Source organism: Bufo bufo, chromosome 1, assembly GCF_905171765.1.
Source record: "Bufo bufo chromosome 1, aBufBuf1.1, whole genome shotgun sequence".
In the NCBI taxonomy this organism is placed as follows: domain Eukaryota; kingdom Metazoa; phylum Chordata; class Amphibia; order Anura; family Bufonidae; genus Bufo; species Bufo bufo.
In genome coordinates this window covers 178,624,423-178,640,238 of record NC_053389.1, presented here as the reverse complement: position 1 = coordinate 178,640,238, position 15,816 = coordinate 178,624,423, and the positions used below count along the sequence as shown (strand labels likewise).

Genomic DNA, 15,816 nt, shown 5'->3' with positions numbered 1-15,816 from the left:
AATATATATCACTATATTCTAAATATTCACAAATTCTCAAAGTGCCGATATTCGAAATAAAAATTCGCAATTCGAATATTCGTGATCAACACTAGCAGAGAGCTAAGACACACAGGCAGCGTGAGTGTCTTTGTCAGCACAGTGGACAGGAGAAGACACTGTGGTTCCATTAGAAGCAGAAAGCAGTACAAGAATGAAGCTGTGCTAGTACATGAGAGCTAGTGAAGGCAGTTACATTCTGGATTCATAGAAAACACATCCTGCACGTATCACTCACATCCACTTGAGAAAGGTATGAAACTAGGTGCATGACTACAAACTAAATATAAAAAGATCTGAAAATGAAGGAGGAATGAATATTGTGCCTGAAATTTAGTAACAAAACAAATCCTGTTTTGTTACTAAATTTCAGGCGCAATATTCATTCCTCCTTTATTTTCAGATCTTTTTATATTTAGTTTGTAGTCATGCACCTAGTTTCATACCTTTCTCAAGTGGATACGTGCAGGATGTGTTTTCTATGAATCCAGAATGTAACTGCCTTCACTAGCTCTCATGTACTAGCTTTTAAGTCTCAAATATTATGAACATGATTCATTAGTTGCTAAGTGATTCCATTTTTCAAGCTAGAACAGATCTTATCATCGGTGGGGGGTTCTTTAACCCCTTCCTGGCACCCTCACATAAATTTACATTGGTTTCCGGGTATTTAGGACTTGTGCCCGCTAGTGAGCGCAGTGGGCACCATAGCCGCCGGGTCCCTGCTGTTTTAAACAGCAGGAACCCAGGACTAATGTATACGATCGACAAGAACGCCGATCACACACATTTAACCCCGCACCCCCCTTTCCCAAAATAAAAATACATAACCGATTAAAAAAAAACATCAAGGGCATTACCGCATGCACAAACACTATTAAAATTGATAATTTTGATCCCATATGGCAAAAGGCGAAAAAGAAAAAAAAAGTCAAAATGGCTGATTCAGCATTTTTTTGGTCACCTCGCCTCCCACAAAAATTTGAATAAAAAGTGATAAAAAATGTCATACACAGCCCAAAATGGTATCAATAAAAGTACAGATCACCCTCACACAGCTCCATACACATAAAAATTCAAAAGTTATGGGCATCAAAATATGATGATGTAAAGAAAAAAATAATTCTGTCAGTTTTACCTCATAGGAAATGCTGTAAAAAACAAAACCCATAAAACTGTGGCGTTTTTTTTAATAAGTCCACCCCATTTAGAATTTTTTTTCTGCTTCCCACTACATTGTACGCAACCGTAAATGTTGCCATTAGAAAGTACAACTTGTTTCACAAAAAACAAGCTTTCATATGGCTATCTGAATGGAAGAATAAAAAAGTAATGGCTTTGGGAAAGCTGGGTGTAAAAAACAAAAATGGAAAATCGCCCAGTCTTGAAGGGGTTAAAGAGGGTTATCCTGTGATTAATATAAAAAAATTAAAATCAGACATCATATAGTACACGACAACCTTTTTCTAACATAGCTAGAACCATCACTGTACATCACATAGATCCAGAGATCTCCACATTCATTGTTCCAGTTATTCTGCTACACTTATTCCGAGCTGGCAGCTCAGGGGGTATTCTGATGAGGTATGTCCTGTAAGCTGCAGCTGGTGGCAGTTGAAGGACAGAACTGGGCATGTGTGTCCACCCCAGTGAGGTGGACAGAGAAATTTTAAAAGGAGCAAACAGCAGGTGTTGCTACATAGATTTAATTGAATAACTCAATGGGTCTACTAAATATCTAATTACATGTGATTACAAAGGTATTCAGATCCAAGTGCTGGTTTGAAAACTGTAAACTATTTTTTGTGGACAACTCCTTTAATTCTTGCAAATGTCAATGAACCCTAATAAACCCTGAACATGAATTACTGCCCATGAAAATAAATATATACAGAAAATAGATATTTACAGTAAGCGTTTTTAATATCATGCGCGGAAGGAAAACAAATCAAAATGTGTTATGCCATAATTTAATATTCCCAACAAGAAAAATATGTTTAATTTCCTGACTATCAAGACAATTCTCTGAATTATTTCTATACTAGCATCCTTGATATGTTTTTTTTACCCCACAGATCATCTCGTAACACATCCTTAAGGCATTAATCTGTCTTCACTACATATTTGGACAAGAAGTTGATAATGTTAACCATTACCACAACAAATACATGCTTTTGGCCACGGTTCACAAGGCTTGACCTCATGTTGCCTTTGCAGTACAAGGGATACCGTTGGCCGATTCACTGATAGGTTTACTGACCCTTTGAAAGTCAAACAATGAGCCAAACTTTCACAACTGAACACATTTTACTTTCCATAGAAACAAAATTGTTTATTTAGCCTTAAAGAGTGAGGTTTAAAGGGGTATTCCCATCTTCTTAATCCTAATTTATTCTATTAAATGCCCCCCAATAAACTGATCAGCGCTGCCCATGGATACGGCCACCGCTCTCCAGCCGCATTCACATCCACATCCACATCATTCCCTGGTGATCTAGTGGCCGGCCTCCATTCTCTCCGAGATCTCGCACGTCGCCGCCGGCCGCGCATGATCTATTTTCCTTTGAGATGCGTCGAAAATATTTATTATATATGCACCACCAATTCCACCAACGATTGGGGGCTGATGGAGGCACTTGGGGGGGGGCTGATGGAGGCACTTGAGGGTGCTGATGGAGGCACTTTTGGGGCAGATGGAGGAACTTGGGCGGCTGATGGAGGCATATGGGGGCTTTATGAGGCATATGGGGGGCTGTTTGAGGCTGATGGGGGGCTGTTTGAGGCTGATGGGGGGGCTATTTTAGGCTGATCGGGGCTATTTGAGGCTGATGGGAGCTGTTTGAGGAGGATGGGGCTGATGGGGGGCTATTTGAGGCATATGGGGGCTGTTTGAGGCTGATGGGGGCTATTTGAGGCTTATGGGGGGCTATTTGAGGCTGATGGGGGGCTGTTTGAGGCTGCTTGGGGGCTATTTTAGGCTTATAGGGGCTGTTTGAGGCTGATGGGGGGCTATTTGAGGCTGATGGGGGCTATTTGAGGCTGATGGGGGCTGTATGAGGCTGATGGGGGGCTATTTGAAGCATATGGGGGCTGTATGAGGCTGATGGGGGCTGTTTAATGCATATGGGGGGCTATTTGAGGCTGATGGGGGCTGTTTGAGACTGATGGGGGCTATTTGAGGGTGATGGGTGGATATTTGAGGCTGATGGGGCTATTTGAGGCATATGGGGGCTGATGGTGGGCTATTTGAGGCATATGGGGGCTATATGAGGCTGATGGGGGCTGTTTGATGCATATGGGGGGCTATTTGAGGCATATGGAGGCTGATGGGGGGCTATTTGAGGCGTATGGGGGCTGATGGGGGGGCTATTTGAGGCATATGGGGGGCTGTTTGAGGCACTTGGGGGCTGATGGATGTAGCAGAGCTGAATATGCTGCTGTTCAGCCATTGTTCTAGTGGGGAAGGGAATAGACAGATGTAGCAGAGCTGTATATGTGTTGGGTCAGCATCAATGCTGGTGGAAGAGAGAAACTGATGTAGCAGAGCTGTATATGTTGCGGGTCAGCATCAATGCTGGTGGAAGAGAGAAACTGATGTAGCAGAGCTGTATATGTTGCGGGTCAGCATCAATGCTGGTGGAAGAGAGAAACTGATGTAGCAGAGCTGTATATGTGGCTGGTCAGCATCAATGCTGGTGGAAGAGATAAACTGATGTAGCAGAGCTGTATATGTTGCGGGTCAGCATCAATGCTGGTGGAAGAGAGAAACTGATGTAGTAGTGCTGAATATGCGACTGTTCTGACACAGTGCTGGTTGAAGAGATAAACAGACAGATGTAGCAGAGCTGTATATGAAGCTTTTCAGACACAGTGCTAGTGGGGGAGTAGAATAAAGATGTAGTAGGGCTGTATAGGAAGCCATTCAGCCAAATTGATGTTAGGGGACTGGAGAAGACACATGTAGCTGGGCTGTATATGCATCTATAAAGATACATTTTGTAAGGTTTATACACAACTGGAGTACAGCTATAATGAAAACAAATCTGCATCAGTGCTGGTGGGTGGGGGTTGGTCAAGCTTTCGAGCTAATGTATAATATGGAATTATAGTTTTTGATGCACAGAATGGGTTTGTAAAAGATCAGAGATTTTGTGTGTAAAACTGTGCAGAAGAGCCACATGTTACTGTACACTGAGCTCACTTCACATGGCTCTCTGGAGGGGCCTCACAGACACTACAGGTGTTCTGCCAAATCTCTATACCTTGCGAAAAGTCTATACCGGAGGTGACGCGGCCGCACCGGAAGTGACGTGGCCGCACAGAAATCAGCTGGAGGAGGCGCACATCCACCGGCTTAGTAAAGAATTATTGCAGCGCCGCGATAGAAGTACTTCGTACACTGCACGTGCGCACTTAGGGGTATAGAGATTTTGCAGCGCAAAATATTTCATCAGATCTCCCTACCCCTGAGTGCGCAGGCGCCCACAAATCATCAGTTGCAGTTCAGATCTACTATGTGGTGAGCTCGGTATTCAGCACTCAGCTCTGCGGCAAGGTTGAACTGCAACTGATGATTTGTAGGCGCGTGCGCACTCAGGGGTAGGGAGATCTGATGAAACATTTTGCGCTGCAAAATCTCTATACCCCTAAGTGCGCACGCGCGGTGAACGAAGTACTTCTATCGCGGCGCTGCAATAATTCTTTGCTAAGCCGGTGGATGTGCGCTTACGCAGCGCCACGCACACCCTCCTCCAGCTGATTTCTGTGCGGCTGCGTCACTTCCGGTGCGGCCGCGTCACTTCCGGTATAGACTTTTCGCAAGGTATAGAGATTTGGCAGAACACAGGCTGCCAGACTGATGAGTCATACTCTTCACATGAACTAGCACGCAAGGACTGAGTTCTCAGTGTGATGTCATAAGGAGGCGTGGCCGGCCTTCACTCTAGCTGCCCAAGCCCGCCCAGCCTTAGCAGCAGAAAACCAGGAAGTGAACAGCTAGCTGGCAGCAATTGAGGATGAAGTAGCAAGATGGGAATACCCCTTTAATAACAAAGTCAGGCAAATCCCAATTCTCAGCAATTCAATGTTGAATGGTTGTTAAGTGAGCTTCAGTGAAGCCAACGCCATTGTATCTCAATTTCTGCAACCCTTTTTCTATTGTTTCAATGATTTAAACTGAAAAATAAAGCAACTATGCAAAATGTCTGCATTAAACAATCTCCTTTATTCTAAGGATGCAATTGATTTAGCATGTACGGTATGTATTCCACCTACTTCATTGAAGTTGCTCATGAGCATCTCGGCATCCAGATGACCTGTCATGTCCATGCATGATACACACAGCCCACTCATTTGAAGGCTTCATTTTCCTTTATCGTAGGGCTGCAGGAAATATTATTTTGAACATTTGCACACCTTTAAACATCAGTTGATCACTGTTCTCCCAGCAGTGGAAGACACTGAGATTAGTTTATGACCAGAGGACCCTATTCACAAAAAAGGATTGTTACAACTGGACAAAGTGGACAACCTATTTAATACATAATTTTGTATTGATGCCACACATTACCCAATACAGGCAGCAGCTATGCAAATTTAGCCTTGATTATACATGCTACATAGGACGAAAAAGGACCCATGTCTGTAAAAGCTCTATGCTATCCAAGTATGGACTCAAAATAGGTGGATCAACAGGGAAAAGATAGTAAATTGTCTACAGTGTGCAGTGGGCTACCATTAGGATAGGACTGACCCACCAGAGTACCAGAGGATCCTCTGGTGGGTCCAGGCTCTCATAGCATGGTGGGCCCCAAAGGTCCAAGAGAAAAAAACATTTGGCTGCCTTTGGAGCCAAACACCTGCCACTAGGTTCTATTTCTTTGATTTAAACCCATTAGACTTTATTAATAATATAGGCATTTAGCCTAAAAAAAATGTTTTCTGGCGGGCCTAAGGAACCTCAGTCAGACATTGGCTACCATCAACTTTTTACCGCACCAGCCAGTCAACAGAGAATAATCGTTGCACCAAGTGGTCTTGGATAGACCTGCAGCAATCTAAAGACTCCAATGTGTCCTATGTCTGCTAAAGCATTGCAGGGTGCCCGGTCTAGCAGAGCAAGTGGGCACAGGCAGGAGATCAGCACAGCACATCACTACCCTTGACTGTACCCAGCTTTAGCAGAGCAGACAGGCAGGAGCAGCAATGTGTAATCCTGCTTGTACATCCTTTCAGGTGCCTATTTTGCATGGAAAACAAAAAGATTAAGTATATTAGAAAAATGTAATACACTTTACTTGAATGTTAAGGTACACTTTAAATTACTGCATAACTCATATCTGAAAATAAAAGCAAAAATGTATCAGCTCCCTTATTTGACATTTTTGCGACCAGAATTCCTGAGATCTATCCTGTACCCTTCGCATAAGCTGGCACAAGGTACTTACTCTGTATCTGTGCTGCCATTTACAGACAGCCTTTCAGTACCACTCCTATTTTAATCTCTAGTATAAGACATCTTAAAAAGGAGCACCTAAAAATAAAATCCCAGAGAAATTGCAATTAAATGGTATGTCAGTCATTTTATTTTATAATTTTTGACATAAAATAATACAAGGATAAATAAAAGAGCTAGAATTGATAGATAGGGATAAATTGAACTATGCCATGAAATTCACAATAATCAGAAAACACCTAGTGGTGATATTGCATATTACAACATGTGCAGAATAGATAAAGAAAATACTGTGTATATATACATATACAAACTTCTCCAAAACTTCTCCAAAAGACCATATCTTTCACACCACCATGCAACCCAGATTTTTCTGTAACCACTTTTCAATTCCCTTATCTACTGTGTATATCGATCTCTTCTTTGGAAGGATTACCCTCTAGAAGGCCATTTTTCACAGCAATTTTGGATGGTAGTCTAAAATAGGTGACTATATATCCAAACTATGGCATACAGCAGACATTATAATCACAGTTGTTGGTTTTTTTTGCATTTTATAGTGTGCTGCCTTTTTTCTTTTCTATCTATTGGGATATGGTCAAGTCCCTTTGGCTTGCACCTCTTTTTCTCTGTTTCCTCTCTTGCTTTGCTGTGCTGCCATTTTTGGATATTTAGATAGATATTATTGATTTGACAGGATAACTTATTTTATCCCGGAGCTCTGTAGAGATGCTCCATATTTGAGATTCTGTTTGAAAAGGGACTAATGCTAAAAATTGCTGTTTATGTACCTGTGACCAGGAGCAAATAATAGAGCCAGGAAACCACAGGGATTTAACATTTTCTGTGGTGTAACTAGAAAAGGCTGGGCATCATAGCAAACCTTTTGAATGCATTCATACCTTCCTCCTCCCACATTTACCAGTTCCATGTCAAACTTAGAATAAGTACAAACTATCCTGCCAAGTTGCGTAAAAAAAAAATACAACTTGCAGGGCCACCAAGTGTGAGTTTACCATTTTAGGTTAAGGAATAGTATCGCAAACAGCTAAGCACTGGTATGAGTTTTAAAGATAAAGTATGCACAAAGCATGTACTTTGCCCCCTGCCCAAAGAAGGATGGTGTCACTCACAGCTTTTTTTTTTTTTTTTTTTTTGTACTTCATATCAGTTTACTTGAATCTTTGCATTGAGAGAGGCAGAACGATTTGGGTAACAAACAGCTCTTTGTATGTACAGTTTGTCGTTAGTGTTAGTACAGCACCCCCCAGTGGTGACACCCGGTAGCAGACGTCACCTCTGAGGGTCAGTTACACCGCTGAGGTCGTTATATACATGATTAGAAACACTAATTGCTAGTCATCCTTGATTATCTGAATGAACACGAATGAAGGCTGGCCTCTACCCCCGCAGTATGGAGGCCGCCGCGGGTGGGATGTGGGTGAGACACAGTGAGGCTATGGCTGCGATGTCGGCGGTGCTGCTCGGCAGGGTGAGGACATGCACTTGATTGCTGGACCCCATGGTGCACAGACTGGACAGACGTCGACAGGCTTGTAGTGGACAGAATGGCCGGTGCTATGGTCTCCACAGAAAGAAAGGGGGACACAAGACGGGGTGTAGTGAAAGTCTGAGGGGGGGGGGGGGACACAACGTGCAGGAAGCCCCACGGAGACCGGATAGAAGGTTCAAACATCAGATGGTGGGAGGGTCAGGCCCCTATCCGGGGGAATCCCAGGGCAGATGGTACATCCAGATTCTCTGGATTCTGGGGTGCACAGGCGGTTCTGTGGGGGTCAAGGTCTCCAGTTTGGGCTGGGGAGTCCAGAAAATGGTGAGCCCAGGATCACAGGAGGGGTAATCCACGAAATCGGTGGTGGTGGGACTCAAACCAGCTGGGGCTTCAGGACATCTCTGGAAGACAAGAATGAAGGGCAGACGGTAGGAGGGATGAGGAGGAGGATGAGCTGGGAGAGTGGGATCTCTGTGCGGCCGTAGCTACTGTTCAGTGCAGGAAGGATGCAGCTTCTGTCCATACAAGAGAAGGAGCAGGAGGTAGGTCATCATGGATGACAACAGGCAGCAGTTGGAGGCAAGAGGTTCTCAGGGTATTGAGGCTTCAATTATTGTAGTGCCAGTCCGCATGCCGAATCTTGGGGTGGGGGATGAGTGTTCATTGCTGGCGGTGGGTGGTTGCTGCTCTGCATTGGCATCTGTTAGAGCGAGGGTTCAGACTCGGGCAATAGTGTTCTCGTAGTCATCTCTCAATATACAAATTATATCATAAGAACCACATTCAGCTGCTTAAAATCATTAAATTTTTCTACTTTTGGTTAAAATTTCAGGCACTGCTGCTGTGAAGTACGATTAGAAAGAGGCTTAAAGTGAGATATAATTATAGATATTTATAAAATAAAGTCCATTAAAGCTTCACCACATGCAGAGCAGGAACAAGGATTCAAGTCCATGGATTTAGGGTGCATATTGCTTTATCTATACAAGGCCAGGGACGAGGGCCACAAGCGTGTCCAGCCCTCTTCTCGACTCCTGGCTGCAGCTTAGACGTAGGGTTAACAGTGCGTTCGCCAATTCTGCTGCGTCAAAAGGTGCATCTTGAGGGACGTTTGCATATCTTCGGCCATAGTTGGATGAGGTGTAGGAGGAAGACGAGAAGTTCATTGTGAAACTGGAGTTGCCTGTGGCGTCAAAGCTGCCTCTTCTTGAGCCTGATCTAGATCCACTTCTAGAACCTGAGGCTGAACCAGAACCACTAGCATTGTAGGGACTATAGTAACCTTTGCTTGATTGCGAAGAAGCTTCAAGAAGTCTTAGACCAGTGCCATCCTCCACCATGCTCTTCTCCATAGCTTCCTTGTAGGAAATCTTCAGCTTGGTTTTTGGACAAGTAAGGTATTTGGAATAAGTGTTGACATCTCGCAGTTTTTGAGCTGTGCGTGAGTCAATGGTTCCCTTACGGAGGGTATCATCTAGAGTGACGCGTCCAGGGACTTCAGGTTCAATAAGGCCACCTGTGAGATATTGCACTTCTAAGAAACGCTGTCCAGCTTCATAATATAACCAGCCTTTCTTCAATGCTTGGGCTGCGGACATCTTTGTCTTCGTTCTTGGGTCTTCAAAGCCATTGAATGCCTTCTGAGCCAGGTTAATTCTGTCTACCATGATTTTGTCCACTAGACCTTTGTTGACTGCATCAGCAACTGAGAACTTTTCTCCTGTAATGGGGTCAATGATGCCTCCAGTGCACGCCTGAGCTTCCAGTAGTCTTTGACCAGTTATGTTGTCTACAAGGTTGCGGTGCATGGCTTCAGTGATCGAGACTTTTTCTAATGTGTCTGTATCTACTATACCAGCAATCGGGCCGGTCTCTTCAGAGGGATCGCTCCAAGGCGATAGTTGATCCCGTTTTGCAGGGCTGGCAGTGTAGGAGGAGGAAGAGCCCACAGAGGACGATCTTGAACGGAATCCACTCATGTTACCGGAGAGCATGTCAGCAAACTCCGTAATGGATAAAGTCCCAGCGCGATACTGGTCAAGGGAAGATTGGTCAATGAGACCTTTGGCAATGGCATCATCAATATCATACTGTCGTCCTGACCGTCTGTCTGTGATTATTGATTTTACTACACCGTCAGACGAGGAGCTGGTGACCTCTTCCCACTCGCACTCCTGTTCAGAGAGCTCTATGTAGGTCTGGTGGTCAATAAGTCCTTTGCGATAAGCTTCATACACAGACATTTCTTTCCCAGTTTCTGGATCTACAATGACTACTCTTCTCTTACGGACTGAAGACTTGGATGACGTTTTTCTTTCCCTCTTCTTCTCTTTCAAGGGTAACAGACAGAGATTGGTAGCTGGATCAATCATGCATCTTTCCATTAACTGAAGGTAAGTTCGATTTTCCTCTGTGTTGGGATCAAAGAATCCTTTAGTATCGTCACTGGGATCTGAGAGGATCTCATTCATCTCCTCATCAAACAGACCTCTGTTGTATGCAGTCTCCACTGGCAGACGGTGGCTTTCTTCTGGATCAATAATACCACCAGTGGCAATCTGAGCTTCCAGCAGACGAATGTCATGGTCTTTTAGAATCAATCCTTTTTTCATGGCTTGGAAAAGAGAGATCAGCTTTCCTGAGTAGGGATCCTTGTAGCCAGTCACCGCTCTCTCTGCTGATAACAGCTTATCCTTGAACTCTGGGCCCACAATGCCCATTCGTACCGCATCCTCCACGGCCAGTTTCAGACACTTGATAGGATCAATGACGTAACCTGTAGCTGCTTGAGCTTCAAGTAACTCGAATGCTGTGCCTGGCCTGATCATGCCTTTTTTCATAGCTTGGTAGATGGAGTACCTTTCCTTTGTAGCTTCTACATAGACACCAGCAATACTCACAGCTTTTTGTCACAGTTTAAAGTAAGGACTTGTACATACTCACCCTGCTGGATCCACCTCTAACATTGTCTCACAAAACTGCATCAAAAAGATGAGAGGCTACAACATATACGATGCCTCAGCAATACTCTCCCTGGATATACTTATAATGATAATCAGCACTGCGTGTGCTACAAGTAATTTTACTCTTTAAAATCTCGGATTTATGTATGATAGTGTAACTGTAAGTAACACAGTCATACAGTTGCCAAATGATACCACTATACAAAGGTCAAATATTATCACCAAGCGTAATTTAATCATAATGTTACTGAGAAAAATCCAGCATACCAAGACCAATATTACCAATAACAACACTATATAAGGGTCAAATTATGCTACCAGAGCATGAACACATATTACTATCACATAGTGACTGAATACTACCACCATACTGTTACTCAATACTGTTAGGTCTCAGAGAAATAATCTCACTGCTGTAATATAACATAGAGGTCCACATAGGTTGTCTTACACATGATGGTTTTGGGGACAGATGCCTGCCAGTGTTTATACACACACAGTAGTATCAGAAAAAAACTGTGGCTTGTCTTGAACTAGCACTCAAAAATGTTTTGTTTTATTGTAAGCATCAGTAACAATACAGTGTGGATCCTTACAGACAAGGCAGGAGATGTGTATCCATTTAGGAGTACTAGTAGTGGCAGCAGGGAGAGAAGCAACTGCGGCAGCTACTTACAGTATGGAACACAATGAACAGGCAGACAGCGACAGTTTTATCATTGTGCCAGCAATAAATAGCTGTCAGCAATTTATTTATTTTATGTATTTATATAGTGCTGGAGCTGACATATTCCACAGCGCTTTACAGACATTAGCATCACACTGTCCCCAATGGGGCTCACAATCTAAGTTCCCTATCAGTATGTCTTTGGAATGTGGGAGGAAACCGGAGTACCCGGAAGAAACCCACGCAAACACGAGGAGAACATACAAACTCCATGCAGTTGTTGTGCTTGGTTGGAACCCAGGGCTGCAAGGCACCAGTGCTAACCACTGAGCTACCGTGCTGCAACAGTAAATCAATTAATTGCCAACAGCCAGAGATGTGTGCAAATCCTCACAGATTCATGTTGACAAACATTTATTTTGCCAATTTAAGTGTGAAGACGCTACCTGCCATGCTGATAACCCTCTCTTAGATGACACTGGAGGTTGAACATGACAGTACAGCGATAGCAGCATGGGCTTGTACCAGCCACTGTTCCAGTCTGCCTGCCAAGAAGTCATTGGCGGTCAGAGAACATTGTATTTGCCGAACACAGGACATAGTCCAGATATGACTGATCCTGGTTGCTCAGGCATTGCATGTTCATTTGCAGACATGCATTGGGTTGGAATGGCAGTGGAAAAAACTATTCCATCATACAGCAAACTGAACTGACTGCTTCAGCTTCTTGTTGCAGCAGAGACAGTGGGAGGGTGGTGACTTAAATTTTGTAAAATTTATCTTCTTGCCAATTTTAAATTTTAACCATGATGTACCGCTTACCTGCAAAGCATCTCCGTCGACACTTATCAAAGAGCCATCAAACGATTTCAATCTCGGCTTCTTTGATGGCTTGTGATCCTGTGTCAAGTAAACCCCTGATTGGCCCGATATAATCTGAATGATTACGGCTTACAGCTTATGAAACCCCAAAGTCACAATTTTGAGGTGCCCTTTGCTCAGGGGCTATGGATTAATTAGCTGACTAGAGTGTGACACTGAGACCAAAATATTGAACCTTTTCACAAAACTCTAATTTTAAGCTGCATTAATGCAATTCCTTTTAATTTGCATTACTGAAATAAATGGAATTTTGCACAATATTCTAATTGGGCAGTCAGAGGTTGCAGACTACAGAAATATAGCAGAGTTAGGCCTCATGCACACGACCGTTGTGTGCATCCGTGGCCGTTGTGCCGCTTTCCGTTTTTTTTCGCGGACCCATTGACTTTCAATGGGTCCGTGGAAAAATCGGAAAATGCACCGTTTTGCAGCCGCATCCGTGATCCGTGTTTCCTGTCCTATTTATTTTGACGGACAACGGTTCACGGACTCATTCAAGTCAATGGGTCCGTGAAAGAACACGGATGCACACAAGATTGGCATCCGCGTCCGTGATCCGTGGCCGTAGGTTACTTTCATACAGACAGATCCGAAGATCTGTCTACATAAAAGCTTTTTCAGAGCTGAGTTTTCACTTCGTGAAAACTCATATCCGACAGTATATTCTGACACAGAGGCGTTCCCATAGTGATGGGGACGCTTCTAGTTAGAATATACTACGAACTGTGAACATGACTGCCCCCTGCTGCCTGGCAGCACCCGATCTCTTACAGGGGGCTGTGATCCGCACAATTAACCCCTCAGGTGCTGCACCTGAGGGGTTAATTGTGCATATCATAGCCCCCTATAAGAGATCGGTGGCAGACCCCCTCCCTCCCCAGTTTTAATTTCATTGGTGACCAGTGCGGCCCCTCCCTCCCTCTATTGTATTATTTTCATTAGTGGCACAGTGTGCAGCCCCCCCGGCCCCCCCCCTCCCTCTATTGTATTATTTTCATTGGTGGCACTACTGCAGTCCTGGTTGCCATGGTTATTTAGCAATATTAGAAGCATCATACTTACCTGCTGCGCTGTCTGTGACCGGCCGGGAGCTCCTCCTACTGGTAAGTGACAGATCATTAAGCAATGCGCCGCACAGACCTGTCACTTACCAGTAGGAGGAGCTCCTAGAGGGAGGGAGGGGGGCCGAGGGGGGTCTGCTCTCTGCTGCCTGGCAGCCCCTGATCTCTTACAGGGGACTATGATACGCACAATTAACCCCCCTCAGGTGCAGCACCTCAGGGGTTAATTGTGCGGATCACAGCCCCCTGTAAGAGATTGGGTGCTGCCAGGCAGCAGGGGGCAGTCATGTACACAGTTCGTAGTATATTCTAACTAGAAGCGTCCCCATCACCATGGGAATGCCTTTGTGTTAGAATATACTGTCAGATCTGAGTTTCACAATCTAACTCGTATCCGACAGTATATTCTAACATAGAGGCGTTCCCATGGGTATGGGGACGCTTCAAGTTAAAATATATCATCAGATTGGAGAAAACTCCGATCCGATGGTATAATAGGGACTCCTGACTTTACATTGAAAGTCAATGGGGGACGGATCCGTTTGCAATTGCACCATATTGTGTCAACGTCAAACGGATCCGTCCCCATTGACTTGCATTGTAAGTCAGGACGGATCCGTTTGGGTCCGCACGGCCAGGCGGACACCAAAACGACTTTTTTTTTCATGTCCGTGGATCCTCCAAAAATCAAGGAAGACCCACGGACGAAAAAACGGTCACGGATCACGGACCTACGGACCACGTTTTTGTGTACCTTAAAAAAAAAACGGTTGTGTGCATGAGGCCTTAGGCTACTTTCACACTAGCGGCACGGACCTACGGCAGTCCGGGGGCACACGGTCACTAGCGGCAGGACGGATCCGACAGACTGTTCACCCGACGGAACAGCCTGCCGGAGGTCCTTGCCGCTAGTGTGAAAGTAGCCTTAGGCTACTTTCACACCTGCGTTAGGTGCGGATCCGTCTGGTATCTGCACAGACGGATCCGCACCTATAATGCAAACGCTTGTATCCGTTCAGAACGGATCCGTTTGGCTGCAAGCAGCGTTTTGGTGTCCGCCTCCAGAGCGGAATGGAGGCTGAACGGAGGCAAACTGATGCATTCTGAATGGATCCTTATCCATTCAGAATGCATTGGGGCTAAACTGATCCGTTTTGGGCAGCTTGTGAGATCCGTTCCAGGGCTCTCACAAACGGTTCAAAACTGATCAGTTCAGCCCCAATGCATTCTGAATAGATAAGGATCCATTCAGAATGCATCAGTTTGCCTCTGTTCAGGCTCCATTCCGCTCTGGAGGCGGACACCAAAACGCTGCTTGCAGCGTTTTGGTGTCCGCCTGGCGATGCGGATACAAACGGCGACAGGGAGGGGGTCCCATGGTTCCGTTTTGCACCGGGGCCCCATGGATTGTGTGTACGCCACTAAATGACCCCCAATCAGACCTCAGATAAGAGCCCCAAAATAAATAAGACACCCCATTTAAAACTCATATCAGCCCCCATGCCTCTTATCATCAACCCCCATGCCTCTCATCAGCCCCCAGCAGCCTCTCATCAGCCCCCAGAAGCCTTTTATCAGTCCCAGCAGCCTTTTATCAGCCCCATACCTCTCATTTAGCCTCATATGACATAAAATAATAAAACACTTACCTCTGCTGCTCCGGATGCCGCCGTTGCACATCACCAGAGATCAAATTCCTCCTGCCGCCGGCTGTGCTGTGAACCGATGCGCACAGCGTGAGGTCACAGAGCGCCGTCACGCTGTGCTCAGCCACAGCACAGCCGACAGCTGAGGACCAGGAAGTGGTGAGTACGGAGCCCTCACCACTTCCTGGTCCTCCGGTACTAATGAGCGCTTCCATAATGGAAGCGCTCATTATTATTTACCCCATAAGAGGCAGGGAAAAAAAGGGGCATTTTATGGGAGGTGAAAAAAACGGTAGATAACCTATGTTTGAGGTTAGCTAATCAAAATCTGTAGCCCTGAGAGTGTGTTTTTCCCATTAGCATTTTCTTCAAGGCTTTTTTCACCAGAGAAGGTGATGTAAAAAAAACACCTGAAAAAATGGCAAGAGCTTCAGCATGCTACATTTCTGAAAAGAAGCCAGAGAGACAAAAAAAAAGCCACCTAATTAAGAAACACACTGATAGCAAAAAATTATTGTGTTGCCTGCATTTCATATTTTAGCTAATATCTGGAGCTGGTGTTTTTACAGCAAAAAATGCACCAAAAAATGC

At 44.7% G+C, this 15,816-nt stretch overlaps 1 protein-coding gene across 1 annotated transcript; it reads right to left on the bottom strand.

Moving 5' to 3' along the window:
• Positions 1–7,629: 7,629 nt before the first annotated feature.
• Positions 7,630–15,259, bottom strand: LOC120998366 (plectin-like). The gene is made up of 2 exons (XM_040429070.1): positions 15,229–15,259; positions 7,630–10,908 (listed from the first exon to the last, which is right to left on the bottom strand). The coding sequence occupies exons 1-2, from the start codon at positions 15,257–15,259 to the stop codon at positions 8,987–8,989; spliced, it is 1,953 nt and encodes a 650-aa protein (XP_040285004.1). The 3' UTR covers positions 7,630–8,986.
• Positions 15,260–15,816: the final 557 nt, after the last annotated feature.

What these genes read in the sequence shown, in the direction of transcription:
- LOC120998366 (XM_040429070.1), bottom strand. Translation starts at nt 15,259, where the DNA reads ATGTGCAACGGCGGCATCCGGAGCAGCAGAG. An exon ending in CGGCATCCGGAGCAGCAGAG is followed by an intron (nt 10,909 to 15,228) that starts GTAAGTGTTTTA and finishes TGTGACAAAAAG; the next exon opens with CTGTGAGTATTGCTGGTGTC.